Raw genomic sequence first — 12,756 nt, 5'->3', positions numbered from 1 at the left:
GTGGCAAACGTTTTAAAACCAAAATCAATGGGGCGCTGGGATGGTTGCAACTCATCTTCCCCAATCGATTTTGGGGAAGATGAGTTGCAGGTTTTGTTTTGTTTTTTTTTGTTCTTCTTAGAAGGGTAATTGCGTCAGTTCAGATCTAAATTTTAACTCAGTTAGTCATGAACTGACGGAATGGGTTTATTTGTTACCGTTTGCAAACCTCAGGGGGGTAAAATTATCGTTTTGTCAAACCTTAGGGGTGGTATGTGTAAATTACCCTTTATTATATTACCTTCTTTATCTATTGAGTTAAACCGAAAAAGGGAGACATTCTATGGTGTATATGCAAGGACGGCGAAGCTGTCCGCACACTCGACATGGGCAGTGGGTTGTAGAGGTGTTAGTGACGTATGAACGCACTTAGCACTTTGCATCGTGCTTCGAGCGATCTAATCTAGTACTTTGATTTTTTGTAGTGTTCAAACGAATTATCTCTCTCTCTCCTACAATCAGTGTCTCGTAGAGAAATTCTCTGTTTCATCTTTATCGCTTTGTTGAGTCTTGAAGGTGTAATTTGTCGTGTGGGGACAAATATCTCTTTTAACATAGCGAGTACGCCTTCAAAGCAGATTACTATTTCCTTCTCGAACTGATTTTTTCCATCATTTTCGCCTTTAACATCTAAATTTTGACTGTGAATGGAGAGCAGGTATGGGCCATTTTGGATATCTACCACCTTAATATTTGTAGCAGCGTCCATTGGCACATTTGTCACGTACTTGGCACACAAACTGCAGAAGAAAGAATGGGAGTATGACATAAATCTGGTGACATGGTCAGTTGGTTTGTTTTATGGTTATGCCATCATTATCCCTCTTGGCTTGTATATCATCCTAAAATACTTCTCTATTCCATCTGGCCTCTCCCAGCTGTTTTGTCTATATGGTTACTCCCTATTTGTCTTCATTCCTGCCTCGGTAAGTTTTCAAGTTAGAGATCACTCATTCCATAAAGTTTCTTTGTATGTGTGTGTTTGTATGTTTGGTTTGTTTTGTTTTTGTTGGGGGGGGGGGGGGGGGAAATCTCCCTATTTTGAAATAATTCATTATGACTTTGAGGAGGTGTAGTTGATTTTCTTCTCTCAAGTCCTATTATTTTCGTAGTAGGAAGGTTCAGTCTGGAAACAGTCTCTCTGCAAAAGCAGAGTTAAGGCTGTGTACATTTTGACTCTCCACAGACCCCGCAGTAGTGGGAGCCTTGTGCACTGTGTATGCCCACAATAGTAGGAAGGTTCAATCGTTATCCCTTTGATCAGGAAACTCAGGGTAATTTTCTCCCTTTTCCCTAATTTGGGATGGGGGATTTCACCATGAATGTGTAATTAGTTTGCGATATGAAGAATTAAGGATAAGGTTGCTCATTTGTCTGTGCTAGCTTGGTCTGGATTAGATTGGCTTACATGTGGAGAAAGTCAAATTTTTTGGGCTAATTAAGTCTTTTGTGAAGACAATTCGGATTCCTTGCACAGAACTTGAGAGTTGCAGAGGTCGGTCGAAGCTCTCTTGTGTGATTACAAAGAACAAGGTTTAGGTTTGAGTGAAATGTTATGTTTTGATGGTAAATTCCACCAAAGCCCCTAATTCACATAAGTCCATGTTGTTTCTTCGACATATCGTAGAATCAATTCTCAAATGTGAGAAAAATCTTTTTGGTGTTTCTCAAAACCGTGCTAGAATCTATTATATCACCCGATTCGTTTAAAAAAATCACAGAAACGGATCGAACAACACATACATAATATGTTTCAATTCTACCCTAGAATCAATTTTTTGGAAAATTACCATAACCTGTAGAGCAATGTATGTTTATATAATAGCCAACAGATTAATAAATTAGGGAAGCAGTTTTCTGTATGGGAGTGTGGCCTATGCCAGCACTCCTATGTGTCTATCTCTCTCCTCCTTAAAATAAGGGGGCAGAGGTGTCTTTTCACATGAGGAGTAGAGAGATAGACTCATGGGTGTACTGGCGTAGGCCACACTCCCGGACAAAGAACTTTTTCCCAATAAATTAATTGTGGGATGACTTCAAATAAATCTGGTTAAACGTTATCCCTTAAAATAGTGCCGGCTAACATTTGATTATATGTTAGAGAAAATAATTTGGGTTCTCTGTTTTCAAGAGGAGAGATCTCTAGTAATAATATCTTTAACCAAAAGAAACAAAAGATCTCTAGTAATTATAAGCAACTCTTTAGCGTGGCCGCACCGGAAGGCCTACAGTTACAGTCTAGGCAGAGGAGGTTGCTCCACTGGACATGCATCCATGGACTTTTCTTGTCATATAGTGAATTTCTGCCCTTTATATAACCTCATTAAGAATAATAAAATTCCATTAAATGGTTGGAAAGGACTATTTTCTTAAAGCAAATTTTGACAGTTGGAAGATACAATGGGAAATTTTTTTTTTTTCAGTTGGTGCCTTTTTTATTATGGGAGAAAGAACGCCACCCTGTCGCGGTAAACATGCAGCCCCTGCAGTATGACATGAGTGTGCGAAATGGCTACTACATCCCTAGTCATTTACTGGGTTCCAAGGGGGATGTGGCAGTCATTTCTATGCCCCTATGTCAGGGGGCAGGTGTGGTGTGTCAGGGGGCAGTGTGGCGTGCTCTGCGTGACCGAGTGGCATTATCTTCTCTTGCCCTTTTTCCTTTTAATGTGAAAAGTAAATTAAAATATTCAAAAAAAAATTTCAAACATTGTCCTTTACACAGGCTAATCTTCTCCAGTTTAGCTCTAATTGCTAAGGTATGAGCTAATGAAACCCTATCAGGAGATTAAGATTGAAAATATTTCCCATGGCCAGTTCCTCATGATCATTTGTCAACCAATCCACCATATTACAACTATCAATCCAAACATTGATGGTTGCGGGACCTAGATTGGCCCTTTGTAATCCGCAGTAGATGGGTTTTGCCTCGGAATCCTGTCCGCTGATGCAAAATTGAATTCCATTATTGCAATAGTAAATTGTTTATCCGAGACATAGACGGCTGCATACCCAACTTCATTAATCTTATAGGAAAAACTTTCATCACATATAATTATGAACAAATTAGGTATAAAATTAGCATAAAAGTTGAAAGGATTAAGTGTTAGAGAGGCAGATTGATGTTTGATAGTACATGGTAAAGTACTCTCCCAAAAGTCCTAGTCATTGAACCATCTATATTAATTTGTGTTAAGACTACGTTTAGATTGGATCTCGAGGCTGAAATGTGGTTTCTGGCGGCCAATGTACTCTCCCAAAGGTCCAAGTTATTGAGCAATCTAACAAAGGATTGCAATGATAGAGAGGACATTACCTTTGTCTCTCTTGGACCAATCTAAAGACAAGAAAAATTAGTAAAAAGAACTTTTAGTGAAGGGGCAATCAGGTTTTTTGTTCTTAAACCCAATGGATCAGCTGCCCAAATTCGTTTGAAAAATGAGCAAGAAAAAATAACATACCAGGATTTATCTGTAGCGAGTAGGCCTTCATGCAAAAGTTTCTACAAAAACAGCTTGAATTTTGGATGACATTTTGAAAACTATATGAGTTTTCTAAGAAATTTGAAGTCATTCATGACTACTAGTGGTATCATTGTGTAAGGGAGAATGGAAATAAAATAGTGTACGACAGTTTTTGTGGTTAAAATGTCATTCTTTGCAAAGGGGCAAAAAAAGAAAATTATCATGCTTTGATAGATAGGAATTTTTGAAATCAAATTTCCTATATGTTGAGGAAATATCGAACTAATGAGATGAAGAATCCACTGATGCTGCATTAATAATTCAAAAACATAGATGCAAGGGTAACACCCCCCCCCCCCCCCCAAGGCTGAATGTGTACCTCCGACCCCTTTGGCAGCCAAGGGTCACTCTAGTTATTGACTAAGGAGCCAGTACCAATTTTCCAACGGACAAGTCTCCTCAAAGAAATAAAAATGTGAGAGTTGACATCAGGAACCTCTCTTGATAGTATAGTTAGAACTCAAAAAATCCTCCCTAGGGAAATACCGGGCTCGAAGGATTCTGGCCCAAAGAGTAGAGCGATTTGTAGGTAGTCGCCATTCCAAATGGAGTAAGAGACTTCCATTGTGAGCCCTGTGTAGGCGAAATCCTAATCCTCCCATGGATCGTGGTTTTTCAACACTCCTTCCAAGGGATTAAAGTCAATTTTTTCTTGTTCATGTATTCATCACGCCAAAATCTAGTATAAAAGGTATCCAATTTGTGACAAATATTTTTAGGGAAGAGGAAATAAGATATGAGATAAATAGGGACAGAGTTGAAAACAGATTTAATAAGGATGGACCGACCAGCTTGAGAGTGCAAACTGCAAAGGTACTTTCTACTTCACAAGCTTAGATTGGACTCTTTTAACAACAGAAGAGAAATATCTACTATTGCTCCTACCACCTATTAAGGGATATCCTAAATAAGGGGAGGAAGATGACAATTCTTTCATACCAAATTGATTACAATGGGTTATGAGATTAGAGAGGGATTCTTGCTAAAAACATCTTGCTCTTATGAATGTTAATATCTTGATCTAGAAGTCCTGAAGGTTTAAAATTGCCTGGATGCTCAATACATCATCCAGAGTAGCCCGATAGAAAACAAAGGTATTGGCAACAAACAACAAATGGGGAACCTGCAATAGACATGTTAAGCTCTCTATAGAGGGGACAGTCGAGAAAAACCTTCCATTGCCAAAATAAAAAAGAAAAGGACTCAAGGGTCATCCTTGACGAATACCCGAGAGGTTTTGAAAAAATTGAAGGCAGAGCCTTTAAGCTTGATAGAGTAAGTTAATGAAGAAAGAAGATAACTTATTAGGCCACACCACTGGTCAACGAAACCAAGAAATTCCAGAAGGCCTCGAATATAACTTCATTCATTATTTACCTTTACAATGATGCATGCAATGAATGATCTCATAAACAATAATGATGTTATCCGAAATCAGCTTTTTAATGAAGGCTAACTAGAAGGGGGAAATAATATTCGAGAAAACTTTTCTGACTCTATAAGCAATTAATTTTGCTACAATTTTATATGCTACCGTATAAAGACTAATAGGTCAAAAATCCTTAGGAGCAAGAGCTTTTTCTTTTTTGGGAGTGAGAGTTATTAAGGTATGATTAACATTGCGAGGTAAAGAAATATGATTAAAAATTTCATGAACAAAGGCAACAATATTAGATTGTATGAAATCCCAACATTTTTGGAAAAAAAAGTGCAGGCAAATCATCATAACTAGGTGCTTTGAAAGGTCCCCGGCTAAAAACATCATGGATCAGTCTCGGAAGGTAACTGAACCAAATCCATGTTGGTTTCATTTGAGATAACCAGTCTAAAAGTAGGGACAAAAAAGGATGGACCCCTAGGAGAAGTGGAAAAGAGATTCTGAAAATAATGGACAAAAACATTAGCAATTTCCTATGGATCGGAAACTAAAGAACCATCAGGAGTCTTAATAAGATCAGGAAGGTGGATTTTTAAAAGGGCATGATAAAATCTAGTATGTTTATCCCTTTCAAAAAACATACTTGTGTCAAGATTTTTGGAACCAGAAAAATTCCTCAGCTTTGAGAAGCCAAGACAAGGAAGATGAGCAACACAAAAAAATGGAAAAGTTGGTTGGTTTGTTCCAAAATTGAAGTTGGGAAAATAAGAAGTCTTTGAATTGTAAAATATTATTCAAAATATGTTTATCCCAATGACTAACGACTAAGTAAAAATATAATCCGAGTAAATTTAACAAAAAGATCTACAGAATCCAAGCTCAACCAACTATTTTGACAGAAAGAAACAAAAGAAAAAAAAAACCAAGATAATAAAGCCAAGCAGCCTGAAAGTGCAGGAATTTTTTTTAGAAGACTTGTTTGGAAGATTAGTTTAAGAACAATGTGGTTGTGGTCAGAACCAAAGGCTGGGAGGGAAGAAAGGAAAACCCGTTCCATAAAAGAGAACCAGAGAGGGTGGCCGAATCCTCTATCCATAACCTCCTTAATAAGGTGAGTAGCTTCTATCTATTAGATCAAGTGAGTTTAGAGCCAGAGAGAGGAACCTCAGAGAGGTCCCCCAAAAAAAAAGATAAAAAATTTCAGCTCCATTTGGTTGAACTGAACCATAAAAAATGAAATATGGCCGGTCTAGACCAAAACCTGCGTAGTAAACTGTGATACAGACCAACTCAGACGTAGGCATACAGTTTTGTATTGAGCTAATAAGTTTTACCCTTTCTGTTATGTTTGTCTGTTTCAAAATAAAATACGCTGTCAAAAGGAACTTTTACACAATGGATTTAGCTAGCTTGACAACCACCATCAGAGGAGAGGTCTCACAGAACGCAAAAATCTGAACCTGAATGGCTATAGTCACACAAAAAACCAAGAGAACAAAAAAAATAAGAGTGAATACTATTCAAAGTTTCAAACATGACATTGAGCAACGATCATTTGCCCACAAGACCACTCCCCTCACAGTGACCATTAACGAAGTAGTAATTTGTATTTACCACATAAAAAAAAACAGGGAATTGTAATTTGTCAATGAGAAAGTTTGTTAATTCTACAACAAATCCATATTATCAAAGACAATCCATGAAGCATTGAATCCTCTCACCCAACTTCTCACAAAAAGATTCATGCCAAGGTGAATTTACCGGTGGTAAAGTGGACAAAAAGGTGCAAGGGCACATGGTTATACACATTCACAAATGTTATTTCACACCAATGTGTCAGTGAGACACATAAAGAATTATCAATCAGTCATTCTTTCAACATTTATTTATTTATTTATTTTTGGTAATACTTTCAAGCTTTATCAGTGTTGGGTTACAACACAAACTCTCAACAATTACATCACAAATAATATAGGTAGGCATTTCGTTTCCCTTTCAGATTTTAAGCATTAATTGCGGATTCTCAGATTTAACATTACCCTCGCCAGAGAGAGACAGAGAGATGGAGAGTTAGGATTTTGACTTCTTCCCTTTAGCTTCTGGAGTTGGACTAGTTTCGAAAAGAATTTCCTTCCTGCCACCCAAGTAGGGCTGTAAGGCTTCTGGAATAAAAACACCATCTCCCTTCTGATAATTCTCAAGGATGCAACAAATGGTCCTCTCTGTTGCAGTGAGTGTCGAGTTCAACAGATGAACATATTGCTTTACCTGTTCGTTACTCTGTCAACAAAACCAATAATTACGTGTGAACATTCAGGCACAGACAATAGCTTCCTCTCATTGATGATGTGCATGAACTTTGACATGTTATAAACTTTGTTAAAGGTTCTTATTAGATCCAGCAGCCAATATTTCTAGACTGACAGCCTGCTCATTATAAAGACATGTAGTGAGAAAATACCTTCTTCTGCCCAAATCGAATCTCTAATCTTCTAGACTGGTAGTCTGTACAGTTCGAACAGGACACCAGCTCTCTGTATGTCTGGGATGCGGGGTACCACCCCTCCAAATCATACTTTTTGGCAGCTGCATCATTTAAGGCTCCCGAAACAATAGCCACAACTTGATAGGGGATATGTAACTGTAATAGAGAATGATTAACATCAGGCAAATTTCAAAACGAAGTAAATGTGGCAACCATTTCAACAGAGAAACTGAGTAAAGAATAAAAAAAAAAGAACAGATAATAAAAAAAAGTCTTTCCTCTTTGAGTTTTAAAGAAAGATTTCAATACCTCCTTGTAGAAGTCCTCTGAGTTCTTGATCATTTCCTCATGCATATCCCACGACTCATTGCCATTTGGACTGGTAATGCAAAACTGCTCCACTTTTTCAAATTGATGGACTCGGAAAATACCCAGAGTATCTCGACCATGAGAGCCAGCTTCTTTACGGAAGCAAGTCGAATAACCAGCATATCTAGCAAAATACCCCATATTTCTTAGCAATCACCATTTCTTACATTTCATTGAACAATAGTAGTCATAGCAAAAGTTACAACCTTATGGGTAGTTGGGAAGGATGGATCCAATCATCCTGATGATAAGAACAGAGTGGCTGTTCAGCTGTAGCAATCAGATACTTATCATCTCCCTCACCAGTCACCTATGGAACATTAACCATATCAGTTGCAAGCAAATATACTCTTGAACAATTTGAAGCCTGTGGTAAAAGCATTTTCTCTAAGATCAGAGATTTTTTCAGGGAATCTGATTCTATACCAGAATTAAAACCTAATATGCTAAATTGGGTAGAATAAGCACAAATTAGAATGATAAAGTATTCCATTAACCACATATAAACTCTCAAGCACATGCAAATCGTTTGCCCAGACTACAAACATATGAAGTTGGCTTTGGTTGTGCCCCTATAAATTTTTCACTACTCAAGCAGCAATTCGAAATGAATGTGGTGGGTAACAATTCAACTTTTGCATGAACATATTATTAGGATAATAGGACTTCACTTCTGTATTAGAACTTAATAGCTTGGACTTTTACAGACTTTCCAGATAATTCAAGTCCCAATCAGCTGATTGGTAATTGCTGTGGGATAAGACTGGCCTAAAAGTTGAAAGACCCAAAAACGCCAACAACAAAGGCAAAATGGTACATAAATATTTAATGACATTCCCACTGCATGGGATCAAGGGACTCCTCGAGTATACGAAGTATAGTAATAATAATAACAGAAATAAATAGCCATTAAATTACCATAAAAATGTTATTATATAACTAAGGGTTTCATTGTTCTAAGATTCTTTGCAGCCCCAAGAAAGAGAACTAAAAGGAAACAAGTACTATGATCCACAGGATGAAAAACACAGCGCTAACTATAACAAAATCTGTAAAGCTGATAGGTTCAGGTTATAAGGATTGGCTGATCATGGTCCGGACAGCCTGAGGCTGACTGGTGGTATTGACCTGGCTGGTTTTCCAGCCTGAATGCATCAGTTGGGTGTGTCCATGTGTTGCTTTCAACCAAGTAAAAATGACATCTATGCTCCCATGGATCAAAGTATGACAAGCTATAAACTATTGTTACCTTGTAGAGTTCTTCATCAAACTGAGCTAGCTGAGCACATTTTGCCATGACATCTTTTTTCATAAAAAATGGAGTCTGTAGTGGTGTATAATTCCGCTTTCTCAAGAATTCAAGTCCAAAGTTTATCAATGCCTGATTAAGAAGAACGCCATCTCCTTTCAAGTAGAAACCTCTTCCTCCAGCTACATCAGCACCTATATTCATACAGCATATTTCATAATTGCACACAATGAAATGAAGCATATACTCATGATAAGATATATTATTGCAGTTCCTTAAGTAATCCTTTTTCTTTTACCCCCCACTTCCCCAGGATGGGGCAAAGGAGGGGGGATGAACAATCGTTTGACAAGAAAACCCCGAAAGTCTAGTTTAATCATGGTGCAGAATTAATCTTAATCTCCAGCTTAATTTGGGATTGCTATCCAATTAAGAAGGATTGTATATGCTGGAGTCAAGAAAAGGAAAGGAATCTATTGGGGGTGGGGGGGTGGGGGGTGGGGTGGGGTTTCTAATCCTAAAGATTACAAACCAGGCATTGATATTGATTTATGAACAACAGTAGATATTCAACTTCAAAGATGATAGGATTGGAAACTCTTGACAACTCAGTTTGCAGTCCAGTCTTACCAGTTGCAGTCATCAGAACCTGTTGACTATAATGCATTAAAGTATCAAAGAACAATCCAACACCCATATCTCTTTCAAATAATTAGCAATATAGAAACACCTTTCTGCACAATAAACACATCCTTACATTTTCTAAATAATAATAAACAGTGACACAGTGGTAGGATAAATTCACTAAAGTTCAACACCAGTAGCTAATTCGGGACTTCTCTTGCGATTTCCAAAGGAAACCATGCAGATACAGCTCGGATAAATGAAAATCAACTGAGGTTCAGAACTGGTCCAGGGCTAGGTTATTTTCCATGGCAGGAAATTCCGTCGCCTAGAAGCCTTGACAACTATAATTCCAATATTCTCTTGGTCAAAATATGATTAGCATGAACCACTTGCATTCCACTTTGCATTAAATGAGTTCTTCAATTAGCTGCCTTTGATCAAGAGAACCCTACACTGTTCCCAGTTTGGCAGTAACCTCCATGCAATCAGCTGGCCACCACACATGACCAACATCCATCAAAAGCCAGGAAAGCTTCTAACCCCCCACACCACCCCCCCCCCCAAAAAAAAAAACCCAGCCCGAGAGAAAAATAAAATAAAATCTTTGTGAATTCAATAGTTTTGGCCTTAGATGCTAAACCTTCCTCTCGGCACACATAATGGCACTGAGAAGATCCCCAAAACAGAGTTAATGGAAGGAGTTAAACGGGGGACTCTGGTATACATAAAAAAACTTCACTCCTTAGTGATGATGACAATTCAAATCAACAAATAGTATCCCCATGTGTCTTCCTGCACCAAGTTATTTTTATTCCTTGGCATATTTTCCAATTCACAAGAGTTAAACGCTTCTGGTCTTTAAAAACCAGGGGGTATGGGAGAGAGAAAGTTGGACCAGGTTTTTTTTTTTGGGGGGGGGGGGGAACAAATTGATCCAGGTACATTTGTATATTTTCTCATTCCAGCTCATTTATTGGGTTACCAGATTACACCGTATGACTGCCATACTTATGATAACATAAGAAGATTGGATCAATTTCTTTCTAATTGAAGGTGAGGGATGGATTTCTCAATCTAGGTTTTTATTTATATGTCAATCTAGGGAATTGTATGGTCCTAAAAACCACATCATACATTGAACAGTCTAGATGGCTCATTCTGGTTTGTCTGGATTGGCTGCTGGTTTTCATGAAAACCAGGGTTCTAATTGGAAGACAGGTGGCCAATTCCAGTTCAACTGATTAGTCCAGTCCTATTTTTTTAAATATGGAAATCATTGACTATATTACCTAATGCAAGGATAAATTGAGTATAGCGAAAAAATGAGCTTCACAAATGGCTTGGTATATTCACAACAAAGATGGAGAACAAAACTTCAAATGGCCATCTTATCTAATGAAATGAGGAATTAAACAGAAAAATGGCTGAAATTTATCTAGCAATGAGTTTCACAAATACCTAGTTTTATTCACAACAACGATGGATAATAAATCTTCAAAACCAACAGGGTACTGTTCAAAGATACACCAGACACGCATTCTGCTCCAACGATACAAACACGATAGTTGCTAAGAAAGCAAGATGACATCTAGAAATTATTCAAAAGAGGATATACAGATAGCACTAACAGAGTACATATAATCATTTTTAGAAGATATTGCATGTACCTTTCTTCAAATCTGCAATTCCAAGAAGCTCAACAAGTTCAACATGATTTCTCAATTTTGGCTCCACTCTTTTCTCACCCCAAGTTCGAATTATTTGATTATTGGCCTACAAATATAAGAAGGGCGGGGTTGGGGAACAAGCAGCAAAGCGAAAATCAGCAATTAAATTCAAAATTTCTATCCGGTTGGACTACAGGTTCTTGAACTAAGTGATCCTTCGGACGGGAATAAGAATATTAATTACAAGCTACATTGAAGGGCTAGATGATACCTCATCATTACTGACGGGAACCGAGTCATGCACAAGGTTCCCTACTGTCTCCAACATTGAATATAAAGCTGCTCTAGCTTCCTGAACTTCGGCATCTTTCTTTGCCGCCGACTGCTTGTTCTCATCCGTACTCTTTATCATCTCTGTCGCATCTTCACCGGCCTAATGAACCAAAGCCGTAAAATAATACACTCCAAGAACTACAAATCCCATTCTAATAAGTAAGAAAAAACGAAAGCAATAAGCCAAACAAACTCACAATTTTAAGACGAGCAACTTCTTTATTGATCTTGTTGAAGTCTTTCCGCAGATTATCGAGTTCATATTGACCTGAACAAGCAAATCAAACAAAACTAATAGCTCAAATCAATTGGGAACTGGAAATATACGTGTGAAAATAAGATGAAACCGAATTATAATTCGAAACTCACGCTGTCGCCACTCCTTATCAAGGCGGATGATCTCGTCAACAATCTCGACACTGGCAAATCGCCGGCGCTGAGATTCGCGGATCCGTTCGGGATTGTTACCCTTGTCTTCCCTGAAGAGATTGATGTCCAACATTTTTCAGCTCAACAATGGAGATCAGTGGTCGAGAGTCGATTCACAATGAGGGAATGATCCAGTGAAAGCCCACTCAAAACCCTATTGTCAGTGTTTTGTCACGAATATGAAAGAAATGCCCCGCTCCCGCTCCCGCGCCCGCATTCAGGGGATGAATATTGAATAGTGATAAGCCACTAAAAACCCTAGTGACACTTGTCAGTGTCTTGTCACGAATAAAAGAGAGATTCGCGCACCGCTCCCACGTTTTTCGGAATAAATAGAGAAGCCATAGTGCGGGTTCCGCGAACATGTTCGTGCCCGTGCGCTACAAGAAACTCCCCTGATGCGGGTTCCCTTCTTTACCCAAAAACTAAAAATAAAAGATGCGGGTTCCCTGAACATAACTGGTGAATGGTGACCGTGGGCTGCAAGAAAATAAGAATAAGAATCCTTTTAATTTTGTTTTGTGGGTGAGGAGGGGGGGGGGGGGGGGGTGGTGTGCTGGCGGTGGGAAAAGGGTAAATTACAGCTCAGCATGGTTTGAGGAATCGGTATTGGATCCCCCAGTTTCTGTCGGTTTCGGCATGACCGATAACGATTC

General features: G+C 38.4%; 1 protein-coding gene across 1 annotated transcript; it reads right to left on the bottom strand.

Annotated features, from left to right (window-relative positions):
* Positions 1-6,850: 6,850 nt before the first annotated feature.
* Positions 6,851-12,280, bottom strand: LOC122648020 (serine--tRNA ligase-like). The gene is made up of 10 exons (XM_043841297.1): positions 12,041-12,280; positions 11,869-11,939; positions 11,610-11,771; positions 11,339-11,444; positions 9,045-9,238; positions 8,002-8,105; positions 7,736-7,919; positions 7,403-7,582; positions 6,999-7,221; positions 6,851-6,957 (listed from the first exon to the last, which is right to left on the bottom strand). Exons 1-9 carry the CDS (start codon positions 12,171-12,173, stop codon positions 7,012-7,014), a joined length of 1,344 nt encoding a protein of 447 aa, XP_043697232.1. The 5' UTR covers positions 12,174-12,280; the 3' UTR covers positions 6,851-6,957; positions 6,999-7,011.
* Between the last annotated feature and the right edge of the window lie 476 nt (positions 12,281-12,756).

The sequence above is a fragment of the Telopea speciosissima genome, chromosome 1 (genome assembly GCF_018873765.1).
Source record: "Telopea speciosissima isolate NSW1024214 ecotype Mountain lineage chromosome 1, Tspe_v1, whole genome shotgun sequence".
Classification (NCBI taxonomy): domain Eukaryota; kingdom Viridiplantae; phylum Streptophyta; class Magnoliopsida; order Proteales; family Proteaceae; genus Telopea; species Telopea speciosissima.
This window is presented reverse-complemented; position numbering and strand designations above follow the sequence as displayed.